This window comes from Myxine glutinosa, chromosome 4, assembly GCF_964187855.1.
Source record: "Myxine glutinosa chromosome 4, kmMyxGlut1.1, whole genome shotgun sequence".
Classification (NCBI taxonomy): Eukaryota; Metazoa; Chordata; class Myxini; order Myxiniformes; family Myxinidae; genus Myxine; species Myxine glutinosa.
This window is the reverse complement of record NC_136264.1, coordinates 73,167,405-73,181,851: the sequence shown is the minus strand read 5'-3', so window position 1 is coordinate 73,181,851 and position 14,447 is coordinate 73,167,405. Positions and strand designations below refer to the sequence as shown.

At 47.2% G+C, this 14,447-nt stretch overlaps 2 protein-coding genes across 2 annotated transcripts in view; both read left to right on the top strand.

The window, feature by feature from the left end:
• Nucleotides 1–5,245, top strand: part of LOC137424789 (solute carrier family 41 member 1) — a 92,592-nt gene extending 87,347 nt beyond the window's left edge. Inside the window, exon 10 of the mRNA XM_068112613.2 lies at nt 4,997–5,245. Coding sequence (XP_067968714.1) covers nt 4,997–5,155 — 159 coding nt within the window. The 3' untranslated portion in view covers nt 5,156–5,245. The remainder of the gene's footprint in view (nt 1–4,996) is intronic.
• A 6,480-nt stretch (nt 5,246–11,725) lies between these two features.
• LOC137415250 (SLIT-ROBO Rho GTPase-activating protein 1) overlaps nt 11,726–14,447 on the top strand; it is a gene marked incomplete in the record, with an annotated part of 150,712 nt that continues 147,990 nt past the window's right edge. Inside the window, 1 exon segment of the mRNA XM_078775906.1 lies at nt 11,726–11,925. Within this exon segment, the coding sequence (XP_078632032.1) occupies nt 11,859–11,925 (67 nt within the window).

Genomic DNA, 14,447 nt, shown 5'->3' with positions numbered 1-14,447 from the left:
ACTCCAATAATTGAAGTTGGCAAAGACAGCAGTGCAGAAGACTGCAAGGCACTGTGCAAACAAGTACTGGATCAAACTTTGTCCAAATATCCAGACTGCCTCTGACAGAGGAAACCTTCATGCCATGTATGAGGGGGATCAAGAAAATGCTTGAGCTTACCATCAACAAAGTCACCTCTCTGAAATCTCTACATGGTGATGTTACTCACTGACAGGAGCAAGCAGATGTCTCACTGAGTGGAATACCACATTGAGATGGACATCTCCCAGCCTATACTTGGTGCTCTTTCGTAGCCGTCTGACATGGATGAACTGGACTCGAAACAATCAACATTCGAGCTGGACAAGACCATTGATTCCTTGACAAGTGGAAAGGAACCTTGTAAGTGTGGAATTCCAGCTGAAGTACCCAAATGTGGAAAGCCCTGCCACATGCAGTATCTCTTCTATGACCTCCTTCTCTGCTGCTGGGAAAGATCCATCCCACAGGACATGTGTAATGCAAACCTCACCACGTTGTATAATAACAAAGGTGATTAAGGGGACTTCACCAACAACCGTGGCATCTCACTTCTCAGCATCACAGGAAAAGCCTTTGCTAAGGTTATCTTGAAGAGGCTCCCACAACTTGCTGATTGCATTTACCCAGTGATGCAGTATGACTTCAGAGCAGGTATATCGACTGTGCCTTTTCTTTAGGCCAGCTTCAAGAAAAGGATAGGGTACAATACACAATACAATGCCTTGTGTCTGTCGATCTGACCAATGCATTTGACACCATCAGCAGAGTGGGGCTCAACACGGTCTTGGAGAAAATTGGATGTCCCCCAAAGCTCCTCAGCCGTATGTGTTCTTTTCACAACACCACTCAGCACTCAGTGAATAAAGGGTCATTAACCAGTGTGGCAGCTACATTCAAGTGTAAGGTGTGCAACAGAGGGAGCTGCAGATGGAGGAAATGTTGAGTTGGATCTTGGAGACGGCGTGAAGCTGGAAGGTGTGAAAACATTTTGCTACCTCGGAGACATGCTGAATGGAGAAGGTGGATCAGATTCGGCAACGGATGCTCGAGTGAGATGTGCATGGAAGACGTTTCGGGAACTGAGTGGCGTGCTGACGAGGAGGGGAGTGTCGTTGAAGCTGAAGGGAAAGGTGTATGCTGCATGTGTGAGAAGTGTTATGATTTATGGGAGCGAGACATGGGTAATGAACGTAGAGCAGCAACGAAGGCTGGAAAGGGTGGAAATGCGAATGGTTCGATGGATGTGCGGAGTATCGTTGAGAGAGAGGAAGACAAATGATGAATTGCGAAAGATGATGAGAATAGAGCCTGTGATTGATGCTGTGAAGAGGAACAGGTTGAGATGGTTTGGTCATGTGTTGAGGAAGGATGATAGTGACTGGTTGAGAAGAGTGATGGAAATGAATGTAGAAGGAAGTAGAGGACGGGGAAGACAGAGAAAGATTTGGCTAAAGGTGGTGGAAGAAGAAATGCGGGCAAGGGGGTTAACAAGGAGAGATGCAGAAAATAGGGCAAAATGGAGAAGATTGTCATGGGGACCGCAAGGCTAACCCCCGCTCTAGCAGGGAAAATGGCTTTAAAATGCCTGTTGTTGTTTTGTACTTAGCACTGTGCAGTTTAATGGCACCACATCTGGCAGCTTTGAGATGAAGTGGGGTGAAACAGGGCTGCATTCCAGCCCCCACTGTTTGGTATTTTCTTCTCCATGTTCCGAACATGATATTGATTTACACATGGAAGGAGTAATACCTGCACACACGGTCAGTTTGAAATCTGTAGAACCTATCCAGACTTGAAGCCAAGACAAAACTGCAGTGTGCCATGATCAGAGATGCAGTCCTAATCAGAGATGAACTCTTCTATGCTGATGATGCAGCACTAGCCATTCACACAAAGGACCATCTAAAGTCTCATGGAGTGCCTCTCTTGCTTATACCATGTTCTCCCTCACCATCAGCATCAAGAAAACTTGTCTTGAGCGAAAACATCACAACACATCTGCCACTGATCTCACTCAAGAACACACCTTTGGAATTGGTCAGCAAATGCTGCTTACCTGGGTTCCACGGTGAGACAACTTGTCACTTGAGCAACTTAATAGACACATAAGGAAGACAAACAACCACCACTTTTTGCCGACTCACTAAATGTGTTCAGGACCAAGATGCTGATCTGCAATGCCTGCATTATCACCACCTTGTTGTTCGTCAGTAAAAATGTGGACAACTTACAGCTGTCAGGAAAGAAAACTGAACAACTGCCATCTTTGCTGCCTTTGACACATCCTCAGCATCTCATGGAAGAACAAGAAACAAATGCTAAAATCCTTGCATAGGCAAACCTGCTGAGCATCTTGGCACTCCTAAATCATAAACAGCTTTGCTGGCTCAGGCATGTGATTAAGATGCAAGATGGGTGCATCTCAAAAGAGATGCTGTATGTGGAAGTTTTTTTTTGTATACATGATTGAGGAGCGCAGCAGAGGAAGAGCAAAATGGAATGGAACACAATGGAAAGGGGGAAACCCCAACAGAAACGTAGAAGTGAGAGTGAGATCAAGGGCAGGGGAGAAGGACACATGGGGTGAACAAGCTGCATGCAAGCTGAATAAAATACAGCAAGAAGAGGAGTGGGAAAGTGTGGATTAAACAGAAAAGGAACAAATCAATCGACAAACGAAAAGAATAGGAAGAGGGGGAAAACCATGATGGCCTGGAAAATGGAAGTTCTTGGGAATGGGGTCATTTGGGGTAAAATAGATCTTGAGTAAGGATGGGGATGTTCACCACCACCTGAGGTAGTGATGAACACCTGTCTTGAAGTCCTGGAGGGAAGAATGGGACGGAACAGACTGGTGAAATTGGTTCCATGGGTGAGAGAAAAGATGAACAAATGAGTGGAGGTGAGCAGTGAGTCTGCATTTTGGGAGTTTAACCCAACGAAGATTACTGGCAGACAGAGCAAAGAGACAAGTAGTACGCCATAGTTCTGGTTGAACGTTGCCGACAAGCGTTACATGAAGGCTCCCAACATCATTATTGCTACATGGGAGACACAGGCATGCAACAGAGAAGAATGGCGTTATCACACTGGGACTGTGTATTATCCTGACAAACACTGATTCATACAGCTCCAGAACAGGTGCAAGCACAGAAAATAGAATACTAATCAGGAACACCCACAACTTGACCTCAGATGTAGAACTTGCAAAATTCTCGATCAGTGTCGGTGCTGCCAAGTGCCAAAGCAGTCTCTTTCAAGGGTTGTGCTCAGTGGTTTGGTATTGCCTTCCCAGCAGTTGTTTCATGGTGCCAGCAATAACTCGCCTACTCTGGCTTCAGCTGATTTGGATATTTTTCTACCCTAAAATACACCATGGGATTTTCATGGTCCACCAACGGCCAGTACTGTTAGACGAGGCCCCCGGATTAATATCCATCTAAGTGATGGCACACACATTGATGCCTCACCCTGCAAGTGAAGCACCAGGATGACAGTTTATAGCTGGGCTAACATTCTAACCCAGGATAGACAGCTCAAAAGAGTGTTCTTCTCTAGCGATACATCAAGCCCTCTATGGAAATCAGTTTCCCTTAAACCATTCAAGCTCTAATCTCCATGATTTATGGAGTGGGAGGTGATAAGGAGGGGTGAGGAGAGGGAGGGGGGAACGGAGGGAGAAGGGTGGGACAATGTAATTTATATATATATATTGCCTTCAGAAAGTATTCACCCCTTGAATTTTTAAAACATTTTATTGTGTTGCAGCCTGAATTTAAAATGGATTAAATTGAGATTTTTTGTCACTGGTCTACACATGATACTCCATAATGTCAAAGTGGATTTTTTTTTTAGAATTTATCACAAAATAATTAAACCTGAAATACAAAAGCATCCAATTTACATAAGTATTCAACCCCCTGAGTCAATACTTCTTAGAAGTGCCTTTGGCAGCGATTACAACTTTGAGTGTTCTTGGGTATATCTGTATCAGCTTTGCACATCTGGATTTGGGGAGTTTCTTCCATTTTTCCTTGCAGATTTTCTCAAGCTCTGTCAAGCTGGATGGGTAGCGTTGGTGAACAACGTAAATCTTTGCCGCAGTCTGAAGTCTTTTGCACTCTGAAGCAGGTTCTCCTCAAGGATTTGCTGTATTTGGCTCCATTCATTGTTCCCTTTATTCTTACAAGTCTCCCAGTTTCTGCCACTGAAAAGCATCCCCATAGCATGATGCGGCCACCACCATATTTTACAGTAGGGATGGTGTGAGAGGGGTAATGAGCTGTGCTCGGTTTCTGCCAGACGTAGCGCTTTGCATTCAGGCCAAAGAGTTCAATTTTCGCCTCATCGGACCACAGAATCTTTTGCCTCATACTCTCAGTCTTTCACACGCCTTTTTGCAAACTCCAGGCATGCTGTCATGTGCCTTTTTCTCAGGAGTGGCTTCTGTCTGCCCACTCTCCCATAAATTATCACATCTTATCAATTTTGAAATCTTGAAATTGATTCTCACATTTTGTCATTCAATTTCATTTTCACATGTGTAATGACTGTAATATTTTTACATGCTGTGATAGTTAGTCTGGAAGGGATAGAACAAATACTCCTTTCCAATATTTAGCTTGTGTAAATCTGCAACTTGTTAGTGCTCTACTAAACACCAAACTATGAGGTGAAGCTACATGATTACAAATCAAAACACGCATACTTTACTGTACGATCAGAATTGTATCCCAATGTAATGTTACATGTCAAGGTATGCAAAGCAATGCCACATGCAACATGCATGTAAGTTAGAGGATTTGTGGAGAAGTTAAATCAGAAAGCATGGAAAACTGTTACCTAACTTGTCCTTGATTAATCTCAAATTCCCAGGTTAATTCTGCTTTTCTTTCCACTGTAAGGAAGCTAAAACATTCTGGGGGCAAAGCCAACCCTGCACTGAAGTCACAATTTCACTTTTTTCTACCCTAGGTGTTTCTTCTGCTGTGGATGGCAGACATGTTGGTTCATGTGATCTGGCGCCAGGGATCAGACCCAGACTCTGCTGCTATTCCCTATCTTACTGCACTTGGAGATCTCTTTGGCACAGCTCTGTTAACTATTTCCTTTCATCTTGCTCAAAAGTACTAGCTCATTTCACCACCATTGTATATTTGTTCTGCTCTTCAATTACTGCCTCATCATTTGTTCGTTTGAAAAATAAATGCCTTAAGAAAATTGTTTGGAATTATTATATTGACACTTCTATGATTGACAGTCTCACATCGTTGTTTGCAAAAGAGTTTTTTGCAAAAGATAGTTACATACATTTGATCAACATGGGTAGAGAAATTTGCTTTGGATGGGTTCCAAAAATGCAAACTGAAATGAATATGCACCGTTAGAATGGTTGCAGAAAACTTCAATTTCCACTCAAGGAATGGCAGTGTTCTTCCATGGAATAGTAAGTGCCAAAATTGGTTCATCATTTGAAGCTGGAAACAATTTGTAGACAGTCCAATATGCTGTGAAATAACAGCTAGAATATCTTTACGAGCCGTTTATCCATCATTTATTTCAGCATCAAGTGAATTGGTGGAAGAAACGCATTGCACCTTTTCCAACTTGTGTGGAACATTCTGGAAAGGCAACGGAATACAGGACACTGGATTTGTGGTTCCAGGTCTGAGCGTGTTGGACGTTGGTATGCGTGCCTCCTTCCAGTTCATGAAAGCTACGTTTTCTGGACCAGATCCACTGCGTCTTTCTGTTATCGTTTCATCCCCGTGTTGTTTGTTGTTTTCGTCCAATTTTCCAAGTTTTCGGTGCCTTGTTGTAGTAATTTATTGTTGAATTCAGGTTCCTGTGAGTGTCTGCCCAAAACCTTGACTAGTGGGCGTGCCAATTCTGTCTCTGTTCTGATGCGTACCTCATTCTGCTTTCTTTATCTTAAGTGTTCTTCTTTCATGCTCCTCAACTTTATTTTATTCCTCACTTTTCACTTTACAAACAACAAAACAAAGATTTCACTCCAAATAAAATATAAAAATTCCACCTGCCATTTCTTTCCTTAATTCATTATTTTTTCCTTCCATTCTCAATACTTCCCAATTGAACTAACATTCCTCCAAATTGAATTAATTTGGTTCATAAAATAAAACAAGTACAGATACATTCAAAGTACACCACCCCCAATCCCCCATGCCAAATAAATAAATATCCTCCAGCGCGGTATTGCCGGTGCGCCTTCGGCGCCCGGCGATACTGCCATGCAGCATATGGAGACGGTATTGGGAAGGAGAGGTGTACAATAATTGATTGATTAATTGCGTAATTAAAATCAAAAAATGTTGATCGTAAGCTAATTAATCTCTTAATCAATTGGCTGATAGCATATCCAAGTTACCAGTGTTTCATCTGAAGCTGTAGCTTTTTGAAAATCAATTAAATAATGAATTAATTGAAAAAATAAAGAATTAATTGATTAATCAATAAATAACTGATTAATCAATAAATCAAAAAATCCTTTATAGCCACATCACTTGGTCACTGTCATGTCCAAATTTTAGCTTCCTAGCTCAAAAGGTGCTTCAGATATTGCCCAGATGAGAAAGAAAATAATTAAGTGATTAATAATGAAAATAAATAAATCATAATTGTAAAATAATTAAATTATTAATCTATTGGCTAATAGCATACATAAACCACCACCGTTTCATCCGAATCTGTAACTTAAATTTTTTTTATTAATGGTCATTAATCGAATAATTAAATAATTAATCGATTAATTAATAAATCAAAAATACCCTTTACAGCCAAATCACTTGGTCATTGTCATATCCAAATATCAGCTTCCTAGCAAGGTGCCTGAGATAATGCCCAGATAAGAAAGAAAATTCATAAGTACTTAAATCGATAATAACGAAGTAATTAATCAATTAATTGATTAATCAAAAAATAAAAAAATGACTTTTTGACAAAGCACCTGCTCACTATTGTTCCCAAATTTCAGCTTCATAGCTCAAAGGATGGCTGAGATATCGCCGGACAAGAAAACAAACGGAGTGAAAACTGAGTACTCCCTTTCAGCGCGTGTCATTGACGGCCCCCTTCGAATCTTGGCGATGACGTCCTGCAGCGTCTGGAGATGGAATAGGAAAGGGGCGGTGTACAATACTTAATTTGCCTTATCTCTCTGTCAGGAACATGCCACATCCTCATCTCAATCTATTCTTCTTCTTCAGCACAAGTTTCGTTCCCAAACCTGGCAAACTCACAAACTTGGTCCATCGACTGTCCCTCCCTCCTCCTCATACCCACACCGTGACTTTCCTCCGTACCTTCAATAACCCATCATTTCACCCATCTCGTGATGTCTGTCTTTGTGTATCTGAATTGGGGATCAGGAGAAGTCCAGTCTGCAAAAGTTGTCTGCACACAACCATCAACTCCCCTTCACGCCTATGAATGGTATCCAACCCCTCCATGTCAGTACACCCCTCATCATCTCCGACATCCCCGCGTCTTGCCAACCCCACCCCTTCTCTATGTCCTTCCTTTTACTGCCCTTCACCATGGCCCCTTCCAGCTTCTGATCTCCCAACAGTGGATGTCCTCAATCTCAGACATACGATCAGGGCTGTCTCTCCAGACATATCTCGAGCATGTGATACAGTCTGGTATCCTCGCCCTCTTGCTCTCCAAACTCTGCCTATGGTATCCAAGGCAACCTCCTCTCATGGCGTACTGACATCCTTCACTCTCATAGCTAACAAATAATTCTAAACGGGATCCTCTCATCTCTCCCTGTAAAGGTTGGAGTTCCCTAAGGTGGTGTCTTTGGCTCAGTCTTATTCCTAATCTTCATGAATGCTATTTCTGAACTCTTTGGAAAATCTTAATTTCTTTGCTCATGACTCCACCCTCTGCCATAACATCCTGCATGGTCACCGCTGTTATGCCTGGGCACATGGCATATATAGAGCCTCACGGCTCTGAAAACGCCATAAAACGTAAAAAGAAAATGAAGAAGATCCTTCCTCCATATTCAGGGAGGCGATGGGTGGAATTTTGAGAGAGACCTGCTGTGCCGGCCCCATGGTGTTCCCACATGTCGGATTAACAATGGTGTCTGAGTTGCACAGGCCGAGGGTATGTTCTCCAAACCCCTCCTGCTCCCTCCCTCCCCATCCTCCTTCCCTCACCATCCTCCTGCTCTCCTCCAACCCTCTCTGTCTCTCCCCCAACCCTCTCTGTCTCTCCCCCACCATACTCTGTCTCTCCCCCACCACTCTGTCTCCCCCACCACTCTGTCTCCCCCACCGCTCTGTCTCTGCACCACCTTTCTCTGTCTCTCCCCACCCCTCTATGTGCCTCCACCCCTCTCTCTCTCTCTCTCTCTCTCTCTCTCTGTCTCTGTCTCTCCTCTTCTCTTCTCTTCTCTTTTCTCTCCCCTCTCCTCTCCTCTCCCCTCTCTCTGTTCATATTCCAGTCATGAAGCAACTCTTGCATGACAACACAATGGATGAAGGGGGAGGGCAGAGAGGGTTGCTAAGGAAAGCGCAATACTCCCCTCCTCCCTGGAGCACGAGGCCTACCAGAGGGGAGGAAGGCTGGGAAGAAGCAGGAAGGGAAAGACTAACTGGACAAAAAGTACAAGAGGAATGGGGAAATTGCACTTATACAGTGCATTCAGAAAGTATTCAGACCCCTTCACTTTTTTCACATTTTGTTATGTTGCAGCCTTATGCTGAAATCGTTTCCATTCATTTTTTCCCTCATCAATCTACACTCAATACTCCATAATGACAAAGAGAAAACAGGATTTTAGAAAGTTTTGCAAATTTATTAAAAAGAAAAAACTGAAATATCACATTGACATAAGTATTCATACCCTTTGCTATGACACTTGAAATTGAGCTCAGGTGCCTCCCATTTCTCTTGATAATCTTTAAGATGTTTCTACACCTTGATTGGAGTCCACCTGTGGTAAATTCAATTGATTGGACATGATTTGGAAAGGCACACACCTGTCTATATAAGGTCTCACAGCTGACAATGCGTATCAGAGAAAAAACCAAGCCATGAGGTCGAAGGAACTGCCTGCAGAGCTCAGAGACAGGATTGTGTCGAGGCACAGATCTGGGGAAGCCTACAAAAAAAATCTCTGCTGCATTGAAGGTTCCCAAGAGCACAGTGGCCTCCATAATTCTTAAATGGAAGAAGTTTGGAGAAGAAGCCCACAGAATCTTGTTTCTCACAGTCTGAGAGTCCTTTCGGTGCTTTTTTGCAAACTCCAAGCGGGCTTTCATGTGTCTTTCACTGAGGAGAGGCTTCCGTCTGGCCACTCTGCCATGAAGCCCAGATCGGTGGAGTGTTGCAGTGATGGTTGTCCTTCTGGAAGTTTCTCCCATCTCCACACAGGATATCTGGAGCTCAGCCAGAGTGACCATCGGGCTCTTGGCCACCTCTCTTACCAAGGCCCTTCTCCCCCGATTGCTGAGTTTGGCCGGGCGGCCAACTCTAGGAAGAGTCCTGGTTGTTCCAAACTTCTTCCATTTAAGAATTATGGAGGCCACTGTGCTCTTGGGAACCTTCAATGCAGCAGAAATTTTTTTTGTAGGCTTCCCCAAATCTGTGCCTCGACACAATCTTGTCTCTGAGCTCTGCAGGCAATTCCTTCGACCTCATGGCTTGGTTTTTGCTCTGATATGCATTGTCAGCTGTGAGACCTTACATAGACAGGTGTGTGCCTTTCCAAATCATGTCCAATCAATTGAATTTACCACAGGTGGACTCCAATCAAGGTGTAGAAACATCTCAAAGATGATCAAGAGAAATGGGAGGCACCTGAGCTCAATTTCAAGTGTCATAGCAAAGGGTATGAATACTTATGTAAATGTGATATTTCAGTTTTTTCTTTTTAATACATTTGCAAAACTTTCTAAAATCCTGTTTTCTCTCTGTCATTTTGGGGTATTGAGTGTAGATTGATGAGGGAAAAAATGAATGGAAACGATTTCAGCATAAGGCTGCAACATAACAAAATGTGAAAAAAGTGAAGGGGTCTGAATACTTTCTGAATGCACTGTAACTAGAACGGCACTCAGGAGAGAGCAAACCTCCACCTGGTTGGCCATATCCCTCAATGGTGAAGAATCACTTGAAAAATTCTACTAGCTGGATCCGGATCTTCACCAAAATTGAATCGATTAGTCCTTGTCACACACACAACCGGTCCACCAAGTTTCGTCCAAATGCGTCCATAATTTTTTGAGATATCCTGCTATTTATCGTTTTTGGCGCCATCTCCCAATGGTGAAGAATCACTTTAAAAATTCTCGTAGCCGAATCCGGATCCGGATCTTCACCAAAATCTAATCATTTCGTCCTTGTCACATACGCTACATCTCTGCCAAATCTCGTCCGAATCCGTCCACAACTTTTTGGGATATTTTGTTCACAGACAAAAAGACAGGGGTGAAAACGTAACCTCCACCTTTGGTGGTGGAGGTAATGAACACAAGCTGCTCGAGACAGGAAAACCACAGTAAGCGTTTTCGACTCTTGCAGCCATTCTCGTCATAATTATGGGCAACCACGAGGCCTGTGCAGCCTTTTTATACTGACCCTAAGCATGCTGGGATGTTATTTGCTCGATTAGCACTTGGGCCACACCTATGTGGAAGCGTTTCTTGGTGTCCCTCATTAACCTAGGTGTTCCCATTTTTTTGTCCACTACCTGTGTATGCATATACATATTAAGAGTTGGAAAGATAGCTTCGAGGAAGGTAGATGCACCGTCCTCTGAGATGTCTCGCTTGGGTTCGAATCTCGGCCTCGGTACAAAATGTCATTCCGGTGTTTCACCCTTTTCGGCTTCCTGAACGAATTAAAAATTCCTGTCAGTCGAATCTTCAAAGTCTGGCCAGCCGGTTCGTGAAAGACTTGTGTCAGACATGTTACTCAGTCGATCACACGAGAAGGTGGAAATAATTGGGGCCTGAAGAAGAGAAAGGAAGACGTGTATTATTTAATTAATACAACGTCAATGCATCTAATCGGAGATCATATTACAATTGTTCCCATTTATGTTTATTGTTTAATGTCGAACTTGATACACGGACATTCCTCACCATTCCACACAGTTTCTGTACAAACCTCCACAGCCATGCATTTGTCGATGTCACGATAGATTACGAAGCCCTTTCTCTTTGGCGCCATTAAACCGACATGAACGACGTTTAATATGAGGAAAACGGCCTGAGGAGACGATGGAATCCCGGGAGAGAATCCGATGTGTGCAAGTGTTGGCAAAATGGATGTTCTTGGAGAATGTCACATGAGTGATTGTAAGACATTTGTACGTAAACAAAAGCTAGTAAGGCTACTCTGAGGAGATTCGAAATGAAAAAACCCACACAATCCATCAAACGCACCGAGATACTATATATGGTGCACTATTCGGGATTATTTTTCGAAGCCGAGTTGCAACCTCACGTGGGGTACCATGTGACGTCCCCACCGTGTATCTTCGCTCGTTCGAAGCCCTTCCCACCCCTTCCCGCCACTGTTACCATGTTAAAATCGTTCAACCCCGCTGTGGTTTTGAAGAAGATTCCCGACGTTGCATTTTCGTCGCTCGGGGGCCGGGCTTGCTGGGTGGGCGGATCTCTGGGCAGAGTGGGCGGATCTCTGGGCAGAGTGGGCGGAGCTGGCAGGGTGAGCTCGCCTGATCGGACATTCAGCTCGTCGGATAGACGCGCGCGTTTTCTGCTTATTCTTCTCTCGGCGTTTCCTTATCTGCGTCTCTGTTTCTTCCTCCCCCACTGCGTCCCCTCCCTGTCCGACAAGGATGACCTCGGCTCTCTTTAAACACCCTGGCAGGGACAGCCTGGCAGGCTACGAGACACATATCAAAGGTGCGATCACCACGTCAGTTAAAACGACATTTAAATGAATGTACCTTAAGATTGATGACGTAGCAATATCCAGGTAGTGATAAGGGAATCGTTATATTTTTGTGAGAGATTTGTCGTATAAATCCTGATTTTCCCGCCACCCTTCGACCATTTAAATATATATTTTAAATGTTTATCATGACTTTGTGCATTTTTTGTACATTATTTCCTCCTAAGGTAGTCGTGATTCGTTCCCTTTGCTGCTCCAGGTCGTAGATATTGCGAGACAATAATAGTACCCACGACAGCTACATACGTCGCATTGAAGGAGCTGTGGCTCCCACGTCGATCGAAAGAATGGACGCGACAAAAAGCTTGAATTCATCTGAGCTGCTTTATTAGAATCAAACACTCAGGCACTCTGGGAAAAACGTTTTACGGTCGGCAATATATATCTATTCCGCCAGGGGGTTTGCCCAGGCCTGGCGCCAGGGGGCGTGGCCCCGCGGGCCGGCTGCGGCCTGGCAAGCCGAGGGCGAGCCTGCCCGGGCGTCCCGACCGAGGCCTGGCAAGTCGAGCGCGGGCCTGCCCGGGCGTCCTGGACGAGCCCGGCCTGGTGATCGCTCCGCGTCCTTGATAGGTGCAAGGCGATTGTGTAACCCCAGCGGCAGCCGCTACACACGTCCCCCCAGAATCGACTTGCACCGACAGGGTCAACTTGAGGGGGGTCCTGATGACCCGGCCGAAGCGACCCCTGGTGGGTCGTGGGAGGGGGTCCGGTGAGGTGGTGGGCGGTCGAGTGGGGGGCACCGTGGACGGGGGGCGGCCTCGCCGCGGCGGGAGGGCCACCCGTGGTGGGTGGTCGACGTCCACGTGCGCCGGCTTGAGGCGGTCCACTGCAATCCGGTCCGACCTGCCGCCGATGTCGATGACGAACGACTTGTCGTCCCGTCGCAGCACCCGGAAGGGCCCGTCGTACGGCGGCTGGAGTGGCCGCCGATGTGCGTCGTGACGCACAAAAACATACTCCGCGGTGCGGAGTGCTGGGGGGACGTAGGACTGGGGGTCACCGTGGTGGGATGTCGGCACGGGGGCAAACCGTCGGGCGGCCTCCTGGAGGTCCGAGCGCTGGCGAGCTGCGGACCAGGGGCTGGTAGCGTCGGGCACGAATTCGCCCGGGACGCGTAGCACCTGGCCATAGACCAGCTCGGCGGTGGATGCCTGGAGGTCCTCCTTGGGGGCCGTGCGAAGGCCCAAAAGGACCCACGGCAGCCGGTCGGCCCAACCGCCGTCTTGAAGGCCGGCCATGAGCGCGGCCTTCATGGAGCGGTGGAATCGCTCGCACAACCCGTTTGCTTGGGGGTGGTAGGCCGTAGTACGGTGGAGCTTGACCCCCAGGTTGCGGGCGACCGCGCCCCACAGCTCGGAGGTGAACTGTGGTCCGCGGTCTGACGAGATGTCCGCCGGTGCGCCGAAGCGGGCGACCCAGGTGGCGATGAAGGCCTGCGCCACGTCGGCGGTGGTGGTGGAGACGAGGGGAACGGCCTCCGGCCACCTGGTGGTCCTGTCCACCATGGTGAGCAGGTGTGTGAACCCTCGTGATGGGGGAAGGGGGCCCACCAGATCCACGTTGACGTGGTCGAAACGTCGTTCGGGCACGGTGAAAGGTGCCAGCGGGGCCTGGGTGTGTCGGTGGACCTTGGCCCGTTGGCAGGCGGTGCAGGCGCTGGTCCAATCGCGGACGTCCCGACGAAGGCCGTGCCAGACGAAACGCGCCGACACCAGCTTCTGGGAAGCTTTCCGGCCCGGGTGGGAAAGGCCGTGGAGGGAGGCGAAGATGCGGCGTTGCCAGGTGACGGGCACGATGGGGCGAGGCCGGCCTTGGGAGACGTCGCAGAGCAGGACAGTGTCCGCGCAGGGGATGTCGGCCAGGCGGAGGCCCGTGTCCGCCGCCCGGAGGGCTTGCACCGTGGTGTCGGTGGTTTGGTCCGCCGCCATGAGCGCAAAATCCACGCCCAGGTGGACCGCGTTCGCGCTGGCCCGGGAAAGACAGTCGGCCACGGCGTTGTTTTTGCCGGCGACGTGCCGGATGTCCGTGGTAAACTCCGACACGGCGGAGAGGTGGCGCTGTTGGCGGGCCGACCATGGCTCCGTGACCTTGGCCATGGCGTAAACCAACGGCTTGTGGTCGACGAACGCCGTGAAAGGTCGGCCCTCCAGGAGGTGGCGGAAATGGCGGACGGCCAGGTGTAGACCGAGGAGCTCCCGGTCAAACGTGCTGTATTTGAGCTCGTTCGGCCGGAGCTGCCGGCTGAAAAAAGCGAGTGGCTGCCAAACCCCGTTCACCCATTGCTCATGTACGGCGCCCACCGCGTAGTCGGAGGCATCCGTGGTGAGGGCGATGGGAGCGTTGAGCACCGGGTGAGCGAGCAGTGTTGCGTCGGCGAGGGCCCGCTTTGAGCTTTGGAAGGCCGCATCCATTGCTGCGGACCAGGCGATGTCGTGCTTGGCCGGCTTGCCCCGGAGGGCTTCGTAGAGGGGCC